Source organism: Mixophyes fleayi, chromosome 7 (assembly GCF_038048845.1).
Source record: "Mixophyes fleayi isolate aMixFle1 chromosome 7, aMixFle1.hap1, whole genome shotgun sequence".
In the NCBI taxonomy this organism is placed as follows: domain Eukaryota; kingdom Metazoa; phylum Chordata; class Amphibia; order Anura; family Limnodynastidae; genus Mixophyes; species Mixophyes fleayi.
Window position 1 is genome coordinate 79,529,390 of NC_134408.1, and position 25,214 is coordinate 79,554,603.

General features: G+C 41.9%; 1 protein-coding gene and 1 long non-coding RNA gene across 4 annotated transcripts in view; one reads left to right on the forward strand and one right to left on the reverse strand.

Annotated features, from left to right (window-relative positions):
• Positions 1-18,207, reverse strand: part of LOC142097834 (uncharacterized) — a 96,166-nt gene extending 77,959 nt beyond the window's left edge. For all 3 annotated transcript variants that reach the window (XM_075180028.1, XM_075180027.1, XM_075180029.1), the window contains exons 1-2: positions 18,119-18,207; positions 801-998 (exon numbers count right to left, since the gene is read on the reverse strand). In XM_075180028.1, the coding sequence (XP_075036129.1) occupies positions 801-992 (192 nt within the window). In that variant the 5' untranslated portion in view covers positions 993-998; positions 18,119-18,207. The remainder of the gene's footprint in view (positions 1-800; positions 999-18,118) is intronic.
• On the forward strand, positions 11,594-16,483 carry LOC142097832 (uncharacterized). Its single transcript, XR_012678261.1, has 2 exons — positions 11,594-12,120; positions 13,174-16,483. It is a non-coding gene; the product is annotated as an uncharacterized LOC142097832 (long non-coding RNA).
• Positions 18,208-25,214: the final 7,007 nt, after the last annotated feature.

The following is a 25,214-nucleotide window of genomic DNA, read 5'->3' on the forward strand; positions in this document are numbered from 1 at the left end:
GGGCATAACATTCAAAAGTTCAAGTTTGGCAGCAGCAGCTTGGGCACTTTTTCCCATAATGACAGAGTATAATAAAGCAGGGGTTATTCTGATGCCCAATCGCTGCATTTCAGGCACCTATAATAATTCATCAAAACAAAATGTTGTGCAAAGTCCCACACAAATCCTTCCAAGTGTCCCCAACAGTCTCAGATATGAGAGTTTTAACTCAATTTTAACTATGACAATGTCTTTTCAATGCTTATTCATAGAGACCACCAAGCACCAGAGCACTCAAGTGACAAGAGAAAGGTATGCGTTGCAGCCACAGGTTGGCCAGAAATGCCCAAGCGTCTGTCTCTTTCTCTCCTCACCATTGGGTCAGCACACATCCGTCAGTCAGGAACACGTAAAAAGCACATAAGATGCAATTCAACAGGAGGACCCCCCGCTTCAGCTTCAAAGACCACAAATCAGGATCGCAGTTTCATGAACGACCCGGCATCAGTGAAAGGCTCCTGACGAGCAGGTAGGGGAGCAGGACTGTCAATAAGAGGCAGGTGGCAGAGGCAGATAGCAAAACCTAGGCGGATGTAACACTATGCTTGTCTTAAGGGAAACATAGCAGTAAGGGTCCAGCGAAACCAGGATTATAAACCGGATAATAGAGGAGAGTAGTGAAACAAACACCCTACTCCATACTATTACAACCCCCCCTCCCCAGAATTATAGCCCCATAGATCATTTTTAGATAATAAAAAATTACACTTAAAAACTGAAAGGAACATATCTATCACAAAATAAATAAAAAAATAACTTACAACAATGAAGATGTCTTTAGTGTCCTCTTGTGCTCCCAAGGCCTCTATCCAATAAGAAATCAGGGGAAGCCCTCCAATGGAAAGTAATGGCTTGGGTACACCAATGAGATGTGCAAATCGCTCTTGGTTCGCATTCTGCAGATCCTTAAGAAGTCTTGTGCCGTAACCAGCAGCCAGGATAATTACCTTCATGTTTCACTATATTAAAAAATATATATATATATAAAAAAAAAAAACACACATATATACACACACACACACACACACACACACATAATATTACATGTTTTTTACATGAGTGTATTTGATAAAAATATGTGCTGCAACCCTACATTTACACAAAAGCAGCACATTTTTAAAATTATGCTTGTTCTTTATATTTGTGAAAGAAATAACACAAAACAGATATTTGGCACAACACCAGTTACTATAATTTGGATCAAAAGGTAATCAGAACAATGGATTGTCACATTTTAATGGTTCACTAACCCGTTTGTCTTCCTATAAAAAAAGCCCAATGCCACAAACCCCCTTGCTTGCTCACCCTAAAACCTATTCATGGTGAGCAACTATCAGTGTGTTGTAATACTAGTTGACAGCTTGTCCTGCTGTCACAGTTCAGTGTAGAGCAGGAAAAAAATTCAGCCAGATCTAAAAGTTGCTTGAGAACTCTGCAGGTGTTATGAAATTAACAGAAAAGGAGGAAGAAACTGAATAGCAGAGGTACCTGGACTGATTGCTGCTCTGGGTCCCAACAGGCAAAATAATTATTAGCAGGGGTTGATATGAATAAAAATATTCAAATCTCAGTTTGAATATGTTGCACTCTGCACTGCATTTGGCTCAACTTATGTCACTTGGCCCTAGAACGGCTCAGTGCATTACACTTGACCCCAGATATCGCTCAGCATATTATACATGGCTTATTAACAAGGTGCACAAGAATTCCCATAGAATTCAATTACAGATGTCAAAGAACGCGTATCATATAAAACGTAACGTTTATTAGTTTAAATAACAATTAAAAAATACTTGCAAAATATTTAAGATAGAGTACTAGTGAAAAACAAAATTGTGCAAGATTAAATGGCTGGGTGCACTAAATTCGGTCTCCTGGGTTAAACAGCGATATATAGTAGGATCTATAGTTACAGGGATAAAGTTCCCTTCGATATATTCCAGCCTAGTCCCAAGCCGGTATCTTCCTATTGTGTATTGAATTATTAATGGGCTACTCGCCACTCATTATATTAGAACAAATACGGGATTTATACTTACGATAAATATTTTTCTCTGAGTCCATCTGTGGGACACTGCTTAACCATGGGGTTGAGTAGGGAGGGGAGGAGTCTGGCACCCAAAGAGTTAACTTTTGCCAGCTGACAGCATATCCCCCCCACCAATTCCCCACATACCTCAGTTTGATTACCAAAGCCCTAGGACGGGAGGCCAATCAACCAAGACACACCACTTAACAGAGGGGGGAGTGGAGAGTAAAGAAAACAACGAAAAAGGGGGGGACCGCAGTGTCCCCCAGATGGACTCAGAGAAAAAGATTTATCGTAAGTATAAATCCCGTTTTCTCTTCCATCCATCTGGGGGACACTGCTTAACCATGGGGACTTACTAAAGCAATCCCTCTGAAGGGTGGGACCGCTCAGATTTCCTTGCACGTAGAACACTACGGCCAAAGGAGGCGTCCCCAGACGCAAATACATTATATTGGTAGAATTTCTTAAAGGTATGGACCGAGGACCATGTGGCTGCCCTGCACAGCTGGTCCGCCGTGGCTCCATTCCGTGCTGCCCAAGACGCCCCAACCGAACGGGTAGAATGGGCAACAATACGCTTCGGCACAGGGAGATTAATACGAACATAGGCCTCCCTGATAGTCAGGGTAAGCCATCTGGCAATAGTTTGCTTAGCTGCTGGACATCCCTGCTTGGAAAAGTCAAATAATACAAATAGAGCATCTGTCTTACGTATCTTTGCAGATCTCTTAACACATATACGTAATGCCCTCACTACGTCCAAACATTTATTTGTCTTTGTTCCAGGAGTCTGAGGCTCCTCTCTGAACACTGGAACAACTATTTCCAGATTAATATGGAAACCCGAGACCACCTTAGGGAGAAAGGACGGAATAGTCCTTAAAACTGCTCTATCCTCATGAAAAACCAGATAAGGTTCTTTGCAGGATAAAGCTCCCAGCTCCGAGACCCTTCTGGCCGAGGCGATGTCTTCCAGGTTAAGAACCGCCACTCTGCTGAGAGTAGAGGTTCAAAGGGAGGTTCCTGCAACATGCTAAGGACCAGATTAAGATCCCAAGGCTCCGCAGGATGCACGTAGGGTGGCTGGATGTGAAGCACTCCTTGTAGAAAAGTCTTAACATCCGGAAGCTCCGCCAGCCGTCTGTGGAAATACACAGACAAAGCGGATACCTAAACCTTTAAGGTTCCTCCTGGGTCAGTAGATGGCTCCGTAGCCCTACTGGAGTTACCAGAAAGACTGGCATTGTTAGGATGTCCACTGCAACTGTCAGTGGATCTCTTGATCTTGTGCAGAACTCTGGGACTTCTCTGCCTTTTGTTCGGTTGTCCTCCAACAACCACCAGCTGAGGACTTACTTCCTCCGCTGGTACTTTCAACAAAAGAAGGCTCCTGCCTGCTTCCTCCAAGACATGTCCCACCAAGACATCTGGGGTGGATCCACGCGTAGAGTAGGGTCACGAATGATGTCACCATCTTTCCTAGCAGCTCCCAAGACCTGGGTACTGACAGCTTCTTGCCTGACAGGACCCTGCCTATTCACTCCATCAGGGACCTTAACCTGTCCCGTGGAGGAAACATTCTGCTGCGTGCCAAGTCCCTTACTAGTCCCAAGAAACTCATTCTTAGACAAGGGATTCCCTGTGACCCTATAACACCACAATTGGGTTTGATTAAAACCCTTTCCTTCTCTGGTACCTCAAAACCTGTATATCTTTGTTTAAACGAAGCAAGTCGACAGCCATGAGCTCTCTCTGCCTTGACTAAGGACAGTGAGGAAATACAGTTAATGAAAACTTAAGACGAACTGGCCCCCATGAATTCTATCATGAAATCCTGGACCTACCCGTCCACCGAGGACTCTGTTTCCTGCTGGGCGAACCCAAGCAGCCGTCCTCCCACCGCACCCTCTGTGACCAGAGGCGGGTGGTAGTCATGCTGCTGGTATATCCGGCAGCTTAGCAGAAGGGGCCTTTCCTGCTGCAGGGGCAAAGGATGACCTTCCTCTACGGGACTGTCTCCTGGTTCCAACGGCCCCTGAACTGGTAGTCTGGCCTCAGCCAGACCCGCCCCCGTAAAAAGGCTGTCTGAAAGAGCTAAACCTAGGCTTAGCCCTAGGTTTTGGAGTATTTACAGGCAAGGATGTCTTCTTACCCCCTGAAGCCTGTAAAATCCAGGAGTCCAACTCTGGACCAAATAGAATCCATCCCGTATACGGGTGGGATGCTAACGACTTTTTTGACTCTGAATCCGCATTCCAAGTCCTTAACCATAACGCCCTTCTAGCTACTATAGCTGTAGCCGAAATAGACGATGACATGGAGGCCGAATTATGGGCCGCTTCATATACGTAGCCTGCTGCTTCCTTCAGCTACATGACCAGGGGTAGAAGATCTGAATTCTGCCTTTTTAAAGAGAGAGCGGTCCAAGGACTGCGTCTCCTCCACTTCAACAAATCCCAGGGTCTGACGAACTGCTTTAACCAGATCGTCCATACCCTGGTGTCTAGAGTTTCCTTCTGACTCTATAATGGACAAGGCTGAATCGTCTACCCATTCCTCCTCTGAGGAACTCTCAGAGTCAGACACTGACCACAGCGCCTTAGCTGGTCTACGTCTTTTAATACTATGTTTATGTCTGGGATTCTCCAGTAGTTGGTTAAGTCGGTCCAGGCCTTTAGCCACTGCTGATCAACCCACCTCTCCTATCTGGGATACCCCTAGGAGGGCCGGGGAGGGATTTAATCCGACCCCTGGGTAAAAGGATTCCTCTGTCATTCCTCCTGTTATACCCTGAGAAGCCACTGATGTAGATGGGATCTCTACAGGTTTAGATAACAGTTTAACAAGGGTATCAACCCCTTGTGACAAGGTAGCCGCCCATTCGGGGGGTTCTACCATCAGAATGGAGCTGTCTTTAGGCTGCAGTTTCACAGGAGTCACAGTGCAAGGAGCACAGAGCCCCCCCTGATCCAGCCGTTCATCTGTTAATTTAAGATTACATTTTGAACAGACAATATGTTTGGTACGTGCCGTTTTACTTTTATCTGCCATCATAAGAAAAAGAAAACTGAATCACGTCTCATATACACAAACACTTCTCCAGAAATTTTTAGAAAATACAGATTAAGTTATTTAACATATCATAGTATTTCTGAATACATAAGACAGGTTTGGAGAACTTTCTAGTTTTCTTTAAACAACAGTTCTCTCAACACATCATAGTCTTAGTTAATACACATGTATACATATGCACACATACACACAGAAGAAACCAAGTGATACTTAGCGGGGAAGATATGTGTCAGCAGTGCACTTCTCTCCAAATGACTGCTGCATCTGTCCTCCTTTTGAACTTTGGCGGGAAAAGGGATCTTCCACGCGCTCACTCAGCAGGGGGGAGCGGTGTTCCTCAAACACATTCCCCTTCCACTGGCTCTCCTTCTGTGTTACTTTCATTAACAGCGTTTTGCCCTTTCTGTATCTTAGGGGAAAACCTGTTAGAATGTGTTCCTCTTATAGCGCTATCACTAGCGCGCCATCCTTCAAGTATCCCTGCCATCCCATAGGAGGAGGGGACTAGGTATGCTCCAGCTGGCTTCCAGGGAATGTCTGCAGTAATGGCGCTTTCTGCCTAATGGCAGCGCCAGTCTTGCTATCAGCGGGGAGAGTCTCTTGCCGACTGCTTCCTGCTGTGAGAAGCGCTTCACCTACTCTGTCAGCGGGGCCGCCCCCAGCTGACCGGCGCTTCTCCCACGAGTCAGCTAAGTTGTACACAGAGCCTCTCGCTGCTATCAACAGAGAAAAACCTTGGAAAAGTAAAGAAAAAAACCTATTACCAGTGAACAGTGTTCACTGTTTCTTGGAGCTCTTCAGATGCGCCCTTCTCCTAGGGCACCCAATTCAAACTGAGGTATGTGGGGAATTGGTGGGGGGGGGGGGGGGATATGCTGTCAGCTGGCAAAAGTTAACTCTTTGGGTGCCAGACTCCTCCCCCCGACTCAACCCCATGGTTAAGCAGTGTCCCCCAGATAGGTGAAAGAGAGAAGGAAATTACGACAAACAGACAACAATAATTTGTTCTAAGGAGTAGTATTGCTGGCAATTCCTCAAATTCCATATGTTAGCAATAAATCAGTTGTATGCACATGAAGCATGCAAAGTCTATGGGGGATGATTTGATGCCTGCCTCCGAAGTGCTCTGTGCTCACGCTGGGCTTAATGGAGCTGGTCATATACATAAAAATTCCCTCTATGTTAAAAGACATCCTAGTGCACCCAGCGAGGATGCCGACGCGCGTTTCACTAGGATGTGCTTATTTGAAGACCTTTGGCAAAGGCCGCAATGTTCCTCCACATTCGGTATTGGTTATGTATGAATATATGTTTATTTGCATCTTACAATAATAAGTAGCTACATTAAAAGCATTGAACTTCAACCCACAAATAATTATACAGAAAAAAATTATATATATATATATCAGTCAATTAGAATACAAAACATTTTAAATTAAGATACATCTTGTGTGCAGTTTTTCCTGAGAACATAAGCATGAGCTTATGATATAAATATTGGTCAGGAATATGAACTGCATTCCTTGGGTTAAACCAGAGTATCTTTGCGAGTAGTTGGTTGATAACAATAGTTATAAATAAGTTATTAAATAGTCATTAGCATATTTGCCATACTATTAGTCTCAGTGATGACAAAAATAAATAACTAGTCACCCTCTTGTCTTTTAGCAGAAAGAAGTTTAAAATAAAAACAGAAGAATTCAGTACATGCTCAGGTAATCCCATATTATACATGGCAGTTTCAAACGTGTATACTTGCTGTTGACAAAGGTGTTAAGTACAGACCCAAATAAGATTTATTTTTGCTCAAGTCTCAAAAAAGGAGTAATATTGTTAAACTGTGTGTGTGAAGTAATGTCTGCCTACTGTGAATTGTGCTGGTTATTGAAGTTCCACTATACATCGAAGGAGCTCAAACCCAGTCCTCAAGAGCTACAAACAGTTCATATTTTCAGGATTTCTGTCTCTAGAAACAGGTGAAATAATTATGGACCCAGAAAAACAGATTAACTCGCCTGTACATGATTAAAGAAATCCGGGAAACAGGAACTGTTGGTAGCTCATGAGGACTGGGTTTGAATACCTCTGCTGTACATTACGCTGGCTTACTGGTTTGCTGTCTTGAAAGCACTTATTACAGAGGAAAATAAAGCGGGTTGCTATTTAAACCAAAGATAAATACATTGGTTAGGGTATGAGTCACAGCTGCTCGCTCTCACTTTTTCTTTTTTTTTCTGGTAATAGACCCTCTACTCTATCAGAGCCGGGGGATAGCACTGGGGAAAAAAACTTATAAATCATAAATAGTGTGATTTTTAATAGTTGGAGATTCTGAGGCACTCAGGGTGACAGACATTCTGAGGGAGTTCTCTGCAGTCTGTCAGAGATAGAGTAATGGGAATCTCCAAGGACTGAGAGACAGAGGGATTTAGGAGAGTAAGACACCTTGAGAAATTGGAGAAGATTTTACACTGGACTGTGGGGGAGCTTACCAGATACCTGAAAAAGAGAGGAGCCATCTTGGACATAGATGCTGGAGACCAGTGGGGATAAGAAACCCATGGTTACCTTGCTACTGATCCACTTGGACTGAGTATTTTTGTTACTAGTCAGGTAGGGAACAGGTGGGGAAACCTGAAGAATATTTTTTAATATCCTTTTGCATGCCTGTGATAGGTAACAAGGGTGAAGTGTAGGGAAAGATAGTTTAAGACTCAGGCACTACTCCCTAAGAAAAATTGCACCAAACGCCTTGACGTTTTTTTACCATCTCTGGGAAAGCCCTAACTGAGCCAAGCTTGTACTAAAGTAACTGTATGCTCACCCCTAAGAGGAAAGAGGGAACAGTTGGGGTGTAAATTGTGTTTTACATTCATGTCAAGTTGGAGGAAAGACATACAAGGGAGTGTGTTTTATCAAATCTACGTAACTGTACCTGTTTATTGGAGAAGAGTAAAACTGCAAAGTGCTGCTGTGTGGGATTACCAGTGTTAAACCAATATTAAGGAATACAGTGAACTGTGACGTTGCTCTGAGCTGTTTGCAACCATAATGTCTGTTTGACCTGTGAATGAGAAGTGATTGGTATTTGTGCGGCCTTTTAATAAAGACTGCATAATTGTATACATCTGTTTAATATTCAAATGCATTGCATGATATGTGTTAGCAAATTTGAAGCAACTATGATAGAGCATAAGGTAGATTGCTTGTGATAGTTTTGTGGTTAGAGATATTAGTCATTAGAAAGGGCTAGAGGTACCCCTTAGCGAAATAGAACTATTTAGGCCTATATAACTTGCGCATTAGATATCCGTTAGTGTTGTTCTCAAGATACCTTGTAAACATTTACACTCAGATTGAGTGTACTTACAGTGTTTACAGCATTTAAAGATTAGTAAGTATTATTTGAATCAAAGATATTTTTGATATATAAAACTTATAAAAAACCTTTGGAGCCCGCGCCTTACTATTAAATGTGCTGGTGTGGATTCTAAAGACTGATGTGCGTAACAAAGGAAACGATGCTGGCTTAAATGTTTTTGATCAAAATATGAAGTAATACTTCATTTTGCTAGTGTTAAATATGATTTTTTGTTAAGGCCTCATAAGGCCTTTGTTCAGCCATTTTATTGTAACTTGCATAGAAATATTATTTGCTAGAAGAGATTATTCATTTTTCTGCTGATGTGAGCCTGTGCACTTGAAGTTGAGCTGATAGAGAACACCAAAATAAATGTAACAAAATATGAGACAATGAACATTTTCATATCCAGCTGGCAGTATGGGAGCTGTGCCCTTGATGTTGCATATCTCCAGCTCCCCTTAAGATAAAAAAAACAATAGGCTCATCTGTCCTTAGAAGGGGGAGACTAATAAACGCTTCAAGAATACGTGAGAAAGTTAATCAGTAGTGCCTCTCATAAACTTAAGGTATAGAATTGTATGCATATGACGTTGGATTAATTTATTCAGTAGGCTATAAAAACTTGTATCAATAAACTAGAGAATATTCCTTGTATACAGAACTCTGTCTGTGTCAATTCTCTCCAGCTGATTGAAGCGCTTCCAGATATACTTGACACCACAGGCAGACTTGGGTCAGAATTTTAGATCTAACAACTTGGAGGTTCCACCGAGATTCGCTGTCCAGCAGGCTACAAGACAGACAACGGAGGTTTCCCAGCACATTGAATCCCAACATCCGCGGTCAGTAGATTTCTACTCGTGGGCCTTCCTAGTCTGGGTCACCTCATGTCTGTCTGAGGCACCCGACACGCGAATTTGTGAGTCTCAAGTATCATCTGATTAATATAATACAGTATTACCCCAATTTGTTTACTGTAATTGTATTATTGATTAGATTTTTGAAAGATGATTGAATTTTGAGTGCATGTGTTTGTACCTATTGTATGATGTATAAAGCATAAAAGTCACATAAGACATTGATCAAAGAAGCATGTAATGGAATAGAGGGATTTAGAGAGTTACTGTTTTGAACATTGAGTGAACATTTTAGACACCATCCCCAGAGATGTATCAAAGAAGGGAGATTCTGTAATCTGGCCAAACTGTGTAAGAGAGATTTCCAAAAGACCTTCGTCCCAGATACTGTCAAAGAAGCTATTTAGCACGGACATCCAGTACAAGGAGTCCACAGAACGGGACGTCCACTGCAAGGACAACCCACAGAAACGAGATAAGAGTCCCGATTTGGACTCAACAGAATACTGTCAATATGGGTAATATAGATAGTAAACAGATGACAGCAGCTCCCTCAGATAGGATGCACAAAGACTTTAGGGAATGGGGGAGTAGAAGGTCTGTAGGGAATTTTTCAAGAAAGCGTGGATGGAGAAACAAAGGTGTTGCAAGTGGTAATGTGACAAGAACAAAGGGGTATTGAGATCAAACCCCAAGAGATTGTTTGAGGTGGCACAGAAAAGTTAAGAGATCTGGAAAGTCAAAATATATGTGGATATGCTAAATGCATCTGAAGCTGAATAATGAATCAAGTAGGTTGTATATTATAAATGTATGTTTGATCCTGCACAGCTGAATGAGTGAAATGTGCCCCTCCCTTGTTCTGTGTAAAAGATTTCAGTGTGTTGAGAGCACACTGTTTTTTGTTATCTGACAATGTATGTAAAATTGAAAAAATATGTCCGGAGTGCTGATTGATAACACGTTGAAGCTAACTTGTATTTAGTGTAATGCTGGGACTTGTAGTTCCACAGCAGTAGGCTGGAAGATGTCAGTTAAGTTCTCTCTCTGTATGTGAGTTTTGTCTCCGTCTTACTGCGTGTGAGGGAGATCCGTGCTAATTCATGCTGTTTGTTCTCTGCCTTAGTGCTCTGTAAGGGAGATGTGTGATTTAGTTTAAATCACAATGTTTGTCTGTCTTGTCGGTTTTTTTTTTTTTACAAGAGACATGTTTCAAGGTTGAAAAAGTTGTACATTCATTGCTTAATTGATAAGCTTTTAAAGAGATACAAAAGTAGTTTTAAAATGTTTGGTCCGATTGCACGGATGAGATTGTAAATAATGTACATTATCACTATTATTACTAGTGTCAGAACAAAGCTGGCTGGGATCAAACAAGCCGTTTCTGCATTAAACAAAGTAATTTTGTTTCTGAAGTTGAGAAAAATAGCTTTCTCTTTAATGAAGTTGAGAATTGTGGGAGTGAGCTTACATGCTGTTTTTATCTGTGTTAAAATGGCGCTGATAAATGTTCTCAGAAATCAGGAGGGTTTGTTATGCCTTTAAAGAAATGTTACGAGATAAAATGTCGTCTGTGAGCAAGACTTAAGTGAATATATTTGTACTTTCAACCTGAAAATCACAGAATCTAGAAATATGTGTGAATATTTGGTCACGGGAGATTTTGTTGAGAAAATGTTGAATGATTTACAGACACAATGTGTTGTGTCTAACGAGAGTACTCATTTATGAGACAGTGCTGCTTTTAAAATGGTTGAATACTTGGAACCAAGATTCCAGTTTGAATGTTTATAAACCCGGAAATTTAATTAGTGTCATTTAAAAGGGCGGTACTAAGAGATGATGAGAAAAGAGGGGCTTTGAAAACTCGCCCAAGTCTCGTCACTTTGACATTCCCTGTTTGTGAGATTAGGAACTGCCCCTTTGAGGAAATCATTTTTTCAAATCATGGACGCATAGCCGTAAGCTTAGCAGTCAGGTCAGTTAAAGCTTTAGCAGCTGTTCCTGGTTACCTAATAACAGTTGTACAAGCATGTTAATTCCTATGAAAAGTAATTCTAGTAAACAGTATATCGTTTAATCTCTATGCAAAAGTTTTTTTTATTCACAGGTCTCCAGCTGCAAAGACCCATTAAGCAATCCAGAATGCATTGATCCAACTTCCAATGAATAGAAGTTTGCAAATAAGTTTTGATTTACAGCCACAACAAACATAAGTATAAACTAATGAAGGATTTAAATAACGTAGTCTCTGCTGAGTAATGATTACCTTGTTTTGGAAAGAGATATTAGTTTATGTGCTATTCGCATAGCAAATGCATGAACCAGATGGTTTTTCTGTATGTGCAGAAAGCAAAAGGTTTTTACTTGTATCCTCATTACAGTTTTGAGTCAGTGTATGTAAAGACATTTACTGCCCTTATTTACTGTGCTATAATCGTCATATACTGTAAATAATTATTTGTATCGTGGGTATGGTAATGCATTGACGGGAAGTCAATATTTGTACAGAAATGAAAAAGATTTAAGACTTTAAGAGCTATTATCTGTGCTCCTGCATTAGCACTTCTGGATGATAGCAATCCATTTACACTCTACTCTGAGCAGAACCAAATGTTTAACCAATTTTAAGCTGAAGTAACTCCAACGCCAGCACTAGCTTTGCCAGATTATGACAAGCCTTTCACATTATTTTGTTATGAAGTCAGTGCACATGTACAAGGGGTACTGACACAAATACATGGTCGCAAGCTAAGGTCACTTGCATACTACTCTGCTTTAGTGCTTAAAAAGAGTATAGATATTGTGCTAGGACACCCAGTTACCTTAACGCTATCGCACGCTGTGACAGAAACCAAGCACAAACAAAACATTTGTTACCGGCCAGATTTACTAAATATGAAGATATACAGCACAATGGACATTCTCTCCTATTGTGAAATGAGTGACATAAAACTTGCCGAGCGCACTGTGTATTTTCTTCCTCCCTTTCCTTTTTTTTTAATCCTTCCCTGAGAAAGCCAGAATAAAAAGACAAAAAAAGGAAGCACAAGAGGCCCCAGAGCCTCTCATGTTCACAGATATATGTTAAGATCTTCAGACAAGGGGAATCTGAGTAAAATGTATTTTACACGTTTTTTAAAGGTCCAAGGGAGACCAGAGAGTGAAGTTCATTGATATTAGCAGGAGGAATATAGATTGCACGTTATTTTCCTTTGCTGTACGCTGTAGATGTGTACTAGACTAGAAAGGAAAGCCAGGTTTGGAAGAACCAGACTCATGCCAATAATAATGTAGAGATCATTATACATAATTAGAAAATTCTAATATGAAAGTTTAACCCAACCAAATAAAGAAAATAGCAACCCATGACTGTAGGGGTTTACACCCAATACAGAAATGTATTTGTGAGTATTGTGGCCCAACACATTATTACATTTACACAAGACAATAGGTTAATATTTGACTACCTGACAGCTTAGTCTGGAGGGTGCTGCCTGACCCTAAATATATAAATTGAAGCCCAGGGTTGCACCTTTTTAACTAGTGATGCAAATGATGCAGAGAAAATGCTTGATGAACACTTACAAAAATAAGACATGAAACATAAAACATTTTAAGGAGCACACTGGAGATGATTATCTAGAAAGACAATTTTCATGGCTGTACCTGGCCGATTGGGTCAAGGGTATAGGAGGATAGTTATCAGGTCTTATACATGTTGTACTTGAAGGACTGTTATTAATCCTATTATTATATACACTAATAGAACCGATGATGTGGCTTATTAACAGGTGTATCAAGCTAAGTGTTTCTCTTCCAGAAAAATTAAAGTTACCACATCTGTCTTAACCGCTGTACTGTACACCCCATCTAATGAGAGTAAACCTTGTGGAACTCAGAAACCAAGAACCTTTTCTTTGGATTCCACATGCTCCTTAGTGAAGCCTATCCTTATGAAGTAGCACTGCTAACTCCCAGTAACGTTACATTTAAGCAGTGCACAATGTTGAATCCTGCTGCCTTATTGCAGCAAGTTTCAAAAGATGGGAGAAGTACCTGTATATATTGGGGTTCCCTTAGGGATTTGGGGGAATTCCATCCCAGATTGAACAGGAAGAAAAAAAAAATGCAAACAAAATTTTTCTGAACATTTTCTGAACATGATTGTATTGAACTAATGAAACAAGAATCTTTGGTTTTATCTGACATTAAAGATAAACCATTACCAGATGAGGACATCACTCTTTTTGTAGATGGTTCACACTATTACATAGATCCTGTCCCGTATACAGGGTGTGCTGTAACCACACACACAGAAATGGTGATTCAACAGACTCTACCGAGTCACATGTCAGCACAAGAAGCTGAACTAAAGGCCCTGACACTTGCATGCATATATGAAAAAGGACAAAGAGTAAATATTTACACCGATTTAAGTTATGCATTTGTAATTGCGCATGATTATGGCCCTATATTGAAAAGTAGGGACCTTATGGGTCCAGTAAGCAAACCAGTCAATATGATGAACATACCAGGACACTGTTCACTGCATTCCAGCTGTCCTCTAAACAGTGATGAAGGTGAAGACACACACAGAGATACTACCCCCGAAGCTAAGTGCAATAGACTGGTAGACCAGGCCGCACGAGAAGCCGCCATAGCTCCAGTACCCCAAGGGGAGTCTATTTACATGGTGACCCCCTGACACCAAGTTTGACCAGAGCACAATCCAACTTATGGAAAGACAAGCAACAGAGAATAAGAAAAAGACTTATGCAAAACATGGAGCACTAGAAGTGCAAGGAGAGTGGTGTAAAGGTCAGTGTTTGTGTCTGCCAAAAGTAGTTTATCCCATTATGGCCAATATAGCACACGAGAAAATGCATCTGAGAAAAGATGCTAAGGTTGTACTCACTAACAGGTTATGGATAGCAGCAGGGTTCGCCCAAGCAGCACAGTCATTAGTGGCAGGATGCCTAGTCTGTGCACAGAATAACCCTAGTAAGTCTGTCCCAATCCATGGAAAAGCACACCCCAGACATCCCTATAAGAGGATACAGATAGACTTTATACAACTTCCCAAATGCTCGGGCTTTGAGAATGTGCTAGTCTGTGTCAACTTCTTTGGTCACTGGCTGGAGACATGGCTGTAAAGGAAAGCAAATGCTAAAGCATTAGCCAAGAAAATTGCGAATAAGGTAATCTGCTAATATGGGGTACCAGATGTCATTGAAAGTGACAGAGGGATACACTTTACGGGGCAAGGATTCCAGAAACTATTAAAAGACATGGGAATCATATCTTCCCTTCACACCCCCTACAGACCCCAAAGTTCAGGATGTATGGAGCGCCTTAATGGTACTCTGAAATTGAAAATGCAGAAAATAATGTCTGAAACAGGTCTGCCATGGATCTCATGTTTAACTGCACTCAGTAAAAAATACTGCTAGGAAAGACACAGGTTTAACACTATATGAGATACTGTTTGGTACAGCAAACAGAACAGGCTGTTATTTCCCATAGCAACTACAGTATGCATATAGTGATTTGTTGAATTATGTTGCCTTATTACAGAAACAACTAACTGAAATACATGGTCAAATGTTCTCCTCCATTCCAGACCCTAATTTTGATACAGGTACCCATAAACTGCAACCTAGGGAATGGGTGGTCGTGAGAAAGCACATCAGGAGAAGTCTTGAACCCAGATACAAAGGTCCTTATCAAGTCCTGTTGACGACTCCCATGGCAGTGAAAGTACAGGAAAGAGACACCTGGATTCACGCATCACACTGCAAAGTTTTCAAATCAGGGGAGTCTTGTTCTGATAAATAGAAATGACTGTCTTATGGTATTGATATGTCTTGCCGGAATAATTGTGACTGAAGTAGGGATCAAGATCTCCCTAACCCAGTATGAAACAGACATATAAGTGACAAATTGCCTATGCCACTGTAAGAAACATATGGGAAGGAGTGCTCAACAATTTGCACTCATAGTAGAGTAAACTCAGAAACCGCCTTTGCGCAGATGCATAACCTCATTGGTAAAGTTGTCAGTAATGATTCCTGTTGGATATTGGAAATATTGGCATTAGTAGCAAATGGTTTTGCAATCCTGTTGATCGTATATGTGATAATAAAACTAAATATATGGCTGATTAAGAAGTTACTGACACTTGATTGTTGTCTCTCCAAAAAGGGAACCACTGAAAATCCCGAACCTCTGATGATCACAGAAATTACTGCTGAACCCTGACCTGACTATGAGCGTCATGAATTATTTGGACTAGCAAAGCCAAAGAACTGCACAGTTTGCTACAAGAAACTACTAAAGACTGAACAAAGGACATGCAAGGCCTGCAGAACTACTATAGACTCATTAACTACCTACTAAGAAACCATCTTTTAAAGAAACCATCTTTTCTAGACATGGACATTTGCCAAATTGCATCTCCTCATAAATCAAGTTAGGACAGGGAGGATCACAGGCTTATCAATAGTGGGGGACGAGTTGAGATTCCTAAGGGGAACAACTCTATGCATTTGGCCTCCTACATGTGTATACGTACCTGCTTATTAAGAATGTGGTCCTATAGATAGGATTAGGTAGGAGGAGAAAGGGCCGAAAATTGAATAAAAGATGGTAAATGTTAAATATGATTTTTTTGTTAAGGCCTCACAAGGCCTTCGTTCAGCCATTTTATTGTAACTTGCATAGAAATATTATTTGCTAGAAGAGATTATTCATTTTTCTGCTGATGTGAGCCTGTGCCCTTGAAGTTGAGCTGATAGAGAACACCAAAATAAATGTAACAAAATATGAGATAATGAACATTTTCATATCCAGCTGGCAGTATGGGAGCTGTGCCCTTGATGTTGCATATAGCATAACTCCAGCTCCCCTTGAGATAAAAAAAACAATAGGCTCATCTGTCCTTAGAAGGGGGAGACTAATAAACGCTTCAAGAATACGTGAGAAAGTTAATCAGTAGTGCCTCTCATAAACTTAAGGTATAGAATTGTATGCATATGACGTTGGATTAATTTATTCAGTAGGCTATAAAAACTTGTATTTTTGTATCAATAAACTAGAGAATATTCCTTGTATACAGAACTTGGTCTGTGTCAATTCTCTCCAGCTGATTGAAGCGCTTCCAGATATACTTGACACCACAGGCAGACTTGGGTCAGAATTTTAGATCTAACACTAGATACACACAAATATGCAGTGTTGGGAATAAGCGCTGACAACAACTGTGTTTTTGCTTTGTATCAAGAAAACAAGTTAAAAGTTTAAAGACAGGACACACCCGAGCGGATAAAAGGGGTGTTCTATAGACAGATATTTGTGTTTGGAATAAATCCTGCAAAGTTTGTGGCTTTATACTTAATTCCTAAACAGAAAACCTGCATAGCACAGGATATTTCCTTTTCAATGGGCCCCAATATACATAAATACTTGTGGGTTCTAATTCCAAAAATTCCTCACCAATTATAAAAGGAGAACATTTCTAAAACATTGGAAAAAACCATAGCAGATATTAAATCCTGCTCTTACATGTTTTCAGTGATGGGTAGGGCTAATAGGTAGTTTAGGAAAGGCAAAAATCAATGCTTTTCCTAAACTACCTCACTATTAGCTTGCATTTTCACATTTTCTTTGCAATTCCTTTTTCATTTGAATATAAGATGAACTGCAAAGAAAAAATCCACACCAACCACAAAACACATGAAAGGAAAAAGAAAAGCACGAGTGTTCAGAAATAGATAAGTGATATTGAATGCCAAGATTTTTCTACATTCCATAATAATGAGTGGCAAGGTAGCTATGATTTCTTACACAATTAAACTACTCAGGCTGCAGACTACTACATTTTCCAATTTTGAAAAAATAAATAAAATCTTTTGTTGAAAATCTCACTTATATGTATGCTCTTCGTAAAGTTGTTGCTTTTTCACAAACAAAAAAACTTAAATAATTTCCAGAAACAGTCCCAGGTTTTATTTTTTAAAATCAACTTTAGGCCTGGTGTATGCCTGACGTTAGATGTTTGGATTAATGCAGAAAGCGAATCACGTCCAAAACTGATAACATGGTGTTGGTGGCGTAGATGTAGATAGAGGACTGCATACACCTAGACAACCATAGGTAGCACTGCAGCAGAAAAGCCAAATACTAGATAAATTCAGCAAAAGAGCATATGCAGCAGTCAGAATTAGGTTAGGAGATAACTGCCCCAAAAAAGTTTTGTCCTATTTTGCTCATATAATCACAAAAAGAAAGTGGGAGTTTAAAAATTATACTGCTGGAAATGTGTTTTTTTTTTTTTGTTGTTGTAATTTTCTGGGCACTGAAGAGGAGCATTACAAATGTCAAAGAAGATAGTAAGACGTTTTATATATTGTGATATTCTCATTAAAGAAAAACTGTCCCTCCAAGCTACAGGTTAGTATATACCAAACAAATCTAACATGTCCTTTATAAAACTGTGTCAATTTGTCATTAAAAGTAAAATGTCTTTACCACTGGTCATATAAACCACTACAATTGAATTGTCAAAAAGTCAGGGTCAGGTTGAGCAGTAAAAACATTTTCTCAGGAAACAATGGCTCAGATTAACGTCTATGTGCATTCTGCAAAACATACCATCAGTTATCCATTTAAAGACCAGTACACAGTGGTGCTATTGCACTAGCTGATCTAATTGTACAAGTATAGAGAAATTTAAAGGTAATACAATTTAATTACCTCGTTTCGTGTCCATATACACCACCGGGCCCACGAGGAAACACCAGCACAATCTACTAGCATAGATTTTCGGTATATGCTATGGAATACGTGGAGGAGGTGTGATGTCACAGTCACGTGATCAAACTAAGTTACAAAGGGTGGAGTTTGCAGGATTTGATCCGAGCAGACAAGAGATGGATTTTATTTTTTTATACTAAGAACTAGGTGACAGATCAGCAAGTAGATCGTACTTGGCGGGGAGAGAAGATAGGTGTATGATGTGAGTTACCGGGCGGTTGAGTCATCTGGCATTTGATAAACATCGGACTCGCGCAAGCGGTTTGGTCGGGATGTACTAAAAGGATGGTTACAGAATGGGATGATCAGGATAATTACCTGACATACTATTATAATAATAATAATTATATATATATATATATATATATATATATATATATATATATATATATATATATATATATATTAGTGTGTGGGGAGTCTGTTGTGTTCTGTACTTATGACAATCCTTAGTGTGTAATATTATACTGTAGTGATATATTATTTGTAAATTGTATAAAAAATAAGCTTATCCATTTACATAGGTAGATCACGTTTTAAGCATAGATATGGACACCCGAGACTGTATTCCATGTGTTTCCAGTGGGAAGATGGCTATATATTTTTTTAATTATGTGGGATGATCACGTTTTTAGCATAGATATGTACACTGTGTATTTAGGCTTTGCGTGCGCCCGAATTCATCAAGCCACAGGTTTCAAGATCCGTGGACTGCTGAAATGTAGCAGGTCTGCTGTAGTACACAGGCACTGCAGGTACATATATACCTGTCAGCGCCTGCTGAGCCAGGGAATCAGATGGCAAGTCCTAGCCAGCCAGAGCTGCCATTAACAGATTGGGCATGCTGGTGCTTTGAGATCTACAAGCACCAGCATACCTATGGCAGTCAGGGCATGCTGGCACTTGGAGGACCACAAGTGCCGCCATGCCTTGACACTCAGGGCTCGCTGAGCCATGTGGTGCTACAAAAATAATTAAGTAAAACACAACCACATTACTTTAATAAAAATAATACAACCCCAAAAATAAAATCACACCACCCTCCTTATAACCACATATATTGATTAAAAATAATAATACTCCATATACTTACCATCTGATGCTTTCATCTGCAGGCGCGGGCTGACGGAGGGGGCACACGCTGCACAGGCGGCCGCATCACATGACACGTTATGACACATTAAAGATGCGGCTGCGTCTTTAATGATGCGGCCGCATCGCATTGATATTACTTCCGGGGGGCGGGCGGCCCTAACAGCCGTGATTCAGAGCGGCCTGGTGGCGGCCGATGCCCCCCTGCCCCCCGGCTAAGCCCGCCCCTGTTCATCTGTAAGGGATCCAATCTTGTAGTAAGCTTTTACTTCCTTAGGCTTGGGGAAAAAAGAGACCAAAAACCATAATATTTCAAAGGTCCTTTTGCTGTCCAAAAAAAGAACATTCCAGGTCCTAAAGTAGTCCAACCAAATATATATTACAGTCGTGCCCTTATATTAAGGGTGCATCTAATAAACGGCATAGATGTGTGTGCTGGGTGTACTCAGAATGGCTTCACTTGCAATTACAAATATGGGTGACCTCTCTCGCTAAGAAATTTCCTTCTCTCAGCAGGAGAAATTAGCCATATTTGCCGGCTGCAGGGGAAATGGTTGGGGTTTTGGGGCTGTGGGGGATACACACTAGCATTTTCAGCCCTGGCACCACACTCATTTTAATGGTCCCTTAGGTGTGTAGCAGAGCTCTTTAAACCTCCCGCCCCTCAGTGACCTCAGTTAATTTATTCACTGCACTGAGCTGGGGGCGGGAGATTTAAAAGTGCTTTGTGAGAGGAGCGGGTTTTAAGGTATCCCAGATCTTCCTAAAGAAAGATTGCCTGCTGCCATGTCAATCACAAAGGTGGAGAAACCAGATTTAGAGGCTGCTGTCCTGCAGGAAATCCTGGATAAGAGCGATGTGGACAGGGAACAGATGGAGGTGCTGCTGCTTCTGATAATGGCAACACCTAATTTTACATATAAAAAGACTTACTATTCAGCACCTCTTACTGAATACATTACTAACCTTAGCACATACAAGGTCGATTCACCTTGCTTTAGCTTGTCATTGCTATAATGATTTAAACACTGCTTTTTCAGCAGCAATCCTCGCTTTAATTTTTCCAATGTGAAACTGAAAACCTGTCTTGTACTGCATTGGGAGTATCTGTGTTCCTTGTCTACTGGTAATACGAACCAGGCAAATGTGGAAGAGATTAATGCAGTTTGTGCACCATTAATGAAAGGGATATTTACTCTTCTGTAGGTAAATGAGCTCTGGGCTATTTTGGAATGATTTCCCTAAGCAATCAGCAGAAACCAAGCTGTGAAGCTTGCACTGAGGTAGGGGTGTGGGTTTGTGTATATGCTTCTCACAATCAGAGGTGAGGCTCCAGCCTGCAGATACATTGTGCACACAGCGCTGCAGCCTGTGCCCCTGGTGCTGCTGGAACATTTCCCTGCTCCGCACGGCAGCAGTATGACTGTAGAGCAGGGAAGAAGGAGGAAGATGGAGCCCACCTCAGAGTAGTACCGGTGTGTCCCCTACAGGACTGGCAGTTCCCTCTCTTAGCCGGTGCCGCAGTGTCCGTGAGCAGCTGAAGCAAAAGCTAAGGGAGCTGCCTTTCCTTCTGAGGTGTGGCCTGACTCTGTGGAGAAGGAGATCTGTCTATGGACCCTCGCTATCAGAGACTGAGGAGACGGCGACTGCAACGGCCAACAAGTGCCCGGTGAGTGACACCTATTCGCATCAACAGTCACATGGGTGCGCTCTCCAAACGCCTGAAAACTGCATTCTGACTGTACCTGGTTTATGTACACTAGGGGCAACATGCCAGTGCACTCAGCTCATGTACACTAGGGGCAACATGTCAGTGCACTCAGCTCATGTACACTAGGGGCAACATGCCAGTGCACTCGGCTCATGTACACTAGGGGCAACATGCCAGTGCACTCGGCTCATGTACACTAGGGGCAACATGCCAGTGCACTCAGCTCATGTACACTAGGGGCAACATGCTTGTGCACTCAGCTCATGTACACTAGGGGCAACATCTCAGTGCACCTGGTTTGTTTACATGAGGGGCAACATTTCGGTGCACCTGGTTTGTTTACACGAGGGGCAACATCTCAGTGCATCTGGTTTGTTTACACGAGGGTCAACATCTAAGTGCACCTGGTTTGTTGACACGAGGGGCAACTTCTCAGTGCACCTGGTTTGTTGACATGAGGGGCAACATCTCAGTGCACCTGGTTTGTTTACACGAAGGGCAACATCTCAGTGCACCCGGTTTGTTTACATGAAGGGCAACATCTCAGTGCACCCGGTTAGTTTACGCTAGGGGCAGCATCCCAGTGAACCCAGTTCCCTACTAGGGAAAACATACCACTGCACCCATTTCTTTTACAGTACAAGCAACTTGCCAGGGCTCACCAATAATTTACACTATAAACAGCTTTCAAATGCATCAATTTCTTGCCATTGCCAGCAGTTTATTTATACTATGAGCAACATGCCAGAGTACCAACATTCTACTGCACTCTGGTTTATGCACACAGTGAGCTCCATGCCATTGCTGCCAGTGGTTTACACAAGAAACAAAATACACTGCTATGTCCAATTCACTTACAAAGCATGTCACTGCAATGTATTTATTTTAGCATTGCGCCAATGTAGTTCACTTCTTTACCATACAAATTGTCACTGCACACTGTTCATCTATGTTAGTGAAATGCGGTGTGCCATTCATTTACATTCGCAATATGCCAGGGTATCAGTTCACTGACACAAGCATGGTGTACAATTCATCACATACACTAGCAGTGTGACACTACAATCAATTTAGTTTTATTAGCGATGTGCCATCATGCCCAGTTCTCTTATAGTAGCAGAGTGCCACTCTGCCAAATTCACTTACACTGACATTGTGTCTCTGAGACCCATCTATTAACCACAGGTGCCAGTGTTTCCAACCCATTACTCTTCAGCCATATCTTGCTACAGAATCTTATAAATTTGTCACTGCACATACACCATTGTCTTTCCACAATTTCTTATGTCATTCCCCCCCAACCATTCGCTGATAACTGGCCACAGGTCTACTTCTGCTTGTCTCGTACAATTACTATATTGCCCCTTTACTAATTGTACAATACTATACCACCACTGCATGCCAGAACATACATACATACATGCTGCACCCCACCACTGCCTGCCAGAACATACATACTGCACCCCACTACTTCCTGCCAAAACATACATACATGTTGTACACCACCACTGCCTGCCAGAGCATACATACATACATACATACATACATACATGCTCTACACCACCACTGCCTGCCAGAACATACATACATACTTCGGTTCATTCGCCGAAGAGATCGCACATTGCATACTCTAGTTAGCGATGTTAGGAAATAAATGTTTAAAGTGATACTGACTGTATAATGCAAATAGACTGTTATGGTTGGCTTACAGGAAATTGATCCCTAGGCTCTGCTGAACATGGCTAAGCCGACCCACGGGCGCGGAGTCTAACAGTCAGGTGGTTTTCACCAGGAACCCCCGCAAGGAGGTATGGTCTTAGTTGCACCAAGTCTGCAGGTCGCGGTCCCGTGAGTGAGTGTACAGCAGAACGATGTGGGGGAGCCAGGTGAAGTGGATGGAGACGATGGAGTCCACAGATGAGTGGCATAAATACAGACACAACAATAATATAGGCTGATGGTCAGCAGCCAATGAGTCACTAGGAGAATAGGTGCTCTGTGGTATACAACGAGAGGACAGAGGCTGTCACTATGAAGTACTCTGGAGATGGTAATGGAACTACTGTAGCAGCAATAGTTCAATACAGCCAGAGGCTGAAGGCTGATTGGAGTTGTGGAGGTAACTCGTAGTAACAGCTGATGACTCCCAGATGCAATAGCAGCTCTGAACGGTAGTGATGAGAGAACTGGAGCTGTCACAATAGGGTACACTGGAGATGGTAATAGAGGTACTGGAACAGCGATAGTTCAACACGGCTGCAGGCTGAGAGCAAACTGAAGTTATGGAGGTAACTTGTAGTAACATCTGATGAGTCACAGTGAGAGTAGCGGCTCTGAGCGGTAGCGATGAGAGAACTGAAGCTGTCACGATGATGTACACTGGAGATGGTAATAGAGGTACTGGAGCAGCGATAGTTCAACACGGCCAGAGACTGAGAGCAGGCTGGAGTAGCGGAGGTAACCCGTAGTAACAGCTGATGAGTCACAGATGTAGTAGCGGCTCTGAGTGGTAGCGATGAGAGAACTGGAGCTGTCACAATAAAGTACACTGAAGATGGTAAGAGAGGTACTGGAACAGCGATGGTTTAGCACAGACCACGAACTGAGAGCAGACTGGAACATAGACAAACCACAAGGAGAACAGGAACCAGAACCACAGGCGGCAGGAAGTGAGCTTTAAGAACAGGCATCATACAGTTGAATCCAGGAGGTTTAAATAGTGCTCCAGAAGTGCTTAGCCAATGAAAAAGAGGGAGGAGGTCCTGAAGTGCAATAGGCTTGCACCTGCACAGATCTGAATATAGCTAAATGAATGAATGAAGTTAGTCTGATGCTGGAACATGGCAGTTTCCAGATAAATGAAATGCGAGTAACGGGACAGGTACTACTTGCGTTACTGAAGCGTTACATGGTCTGGCTGGTAAAGGACTAGAGCCGAAGAGAATGTCTTTTTTAACATCGTTAAGGCAGAAGTGGCCTCCGGGGACCAGACCCTAGGATTGGCAGTTTTCCTGGTTATGGCTGTGATCGGAGCAATGATGGAGGAGAAGCCCTGAATAAATTGGCGATAATAGTTTGCAAAGCCAATGAAACTTTGAATAGCTTTAAGACCTTGTGGCTGCGGCCAATCCAGGATGGCGGTCACCTTGGTGGGATCCATGCGCAGTCCCTGGCCTGACACAATGAAACCCAGAAAAGGTACCTGGGTTACCTCGAAAATATATTTTTCCAATTCACAATAGAGATGATATTTTCGGAGTCTGCGTAAGACCTCTCTGACCTGTTTCTGATCAGATTCCAAATCTTTAGAAAATATCAATATATCATCTAAGTAGACCACCACAGAGGTATATAACAAATCCTGAAAGATGTTGACAAATGTTTGGAAGATAGCCGGGGCATTACAAAGGCCGAAGGGCATCACCAGATACTCGAAGTGCCCATCCCTGGTGTTAAAAGCCGTCTTCCACTCGTCCCCCTTCTTGATACAAATCAGATTGTAGGCCCCACGCAGGTCTAATTTGGAAAAAATTTATGATCCACTAATTCTATCTAAGAGATCAGATATGAGGGGTTATGGGTATCGATTTTTGATGTTGATGCGGTTAAGAGGGCGGTAGTCGATACATGGACGAAGAGACCCATCTTTTTGAGAAAGAAGAAGCCTGCCCCGGCCGGGGATGTAGACTTACGGATGAATCCCTGTTTCAAATTTTCCGTGATGTATTGGGACATTGCCAATGTCTCAGGACGAGACAACTGATAGGTCCGTCCCTCAGGAATAGGCTGATCCGAAGTTAGAACAATAGCGCAATCCCAGGGACGATGAGGAGGCAAAGTCTCTGCTTCAATCTTGCTAAATACATCCTGAAACTCCATGTATGCAGCAGGAAGATTAGTTAGCTTAGAGTGAGCTATGATCTGAGACTTGGAAGGCAGAACCTTGGACAGGCATCTAGATCCCCAATCTGTAACTTGAGCGCGGCCCCAATCCATTTGAGGTGAATGCATTCTTAACCACGGGAGCCCCAAGATGAGGGGGTTAATGGACTTAGGCAAAACCAGAAATAGAATCATCTTGCAATGAAGAGCTCCTACCATCAACCGGACTGGAGAGGTAACGGAGGAGATGGAGCCGTTGGTGACACGACTACCGTCGACTGCCGTTAAAGATAGAGGTTGAGGCAAGGATTCTAACGGGACTTGGAGCTGCGAGATCTGCAGAAATGAAGT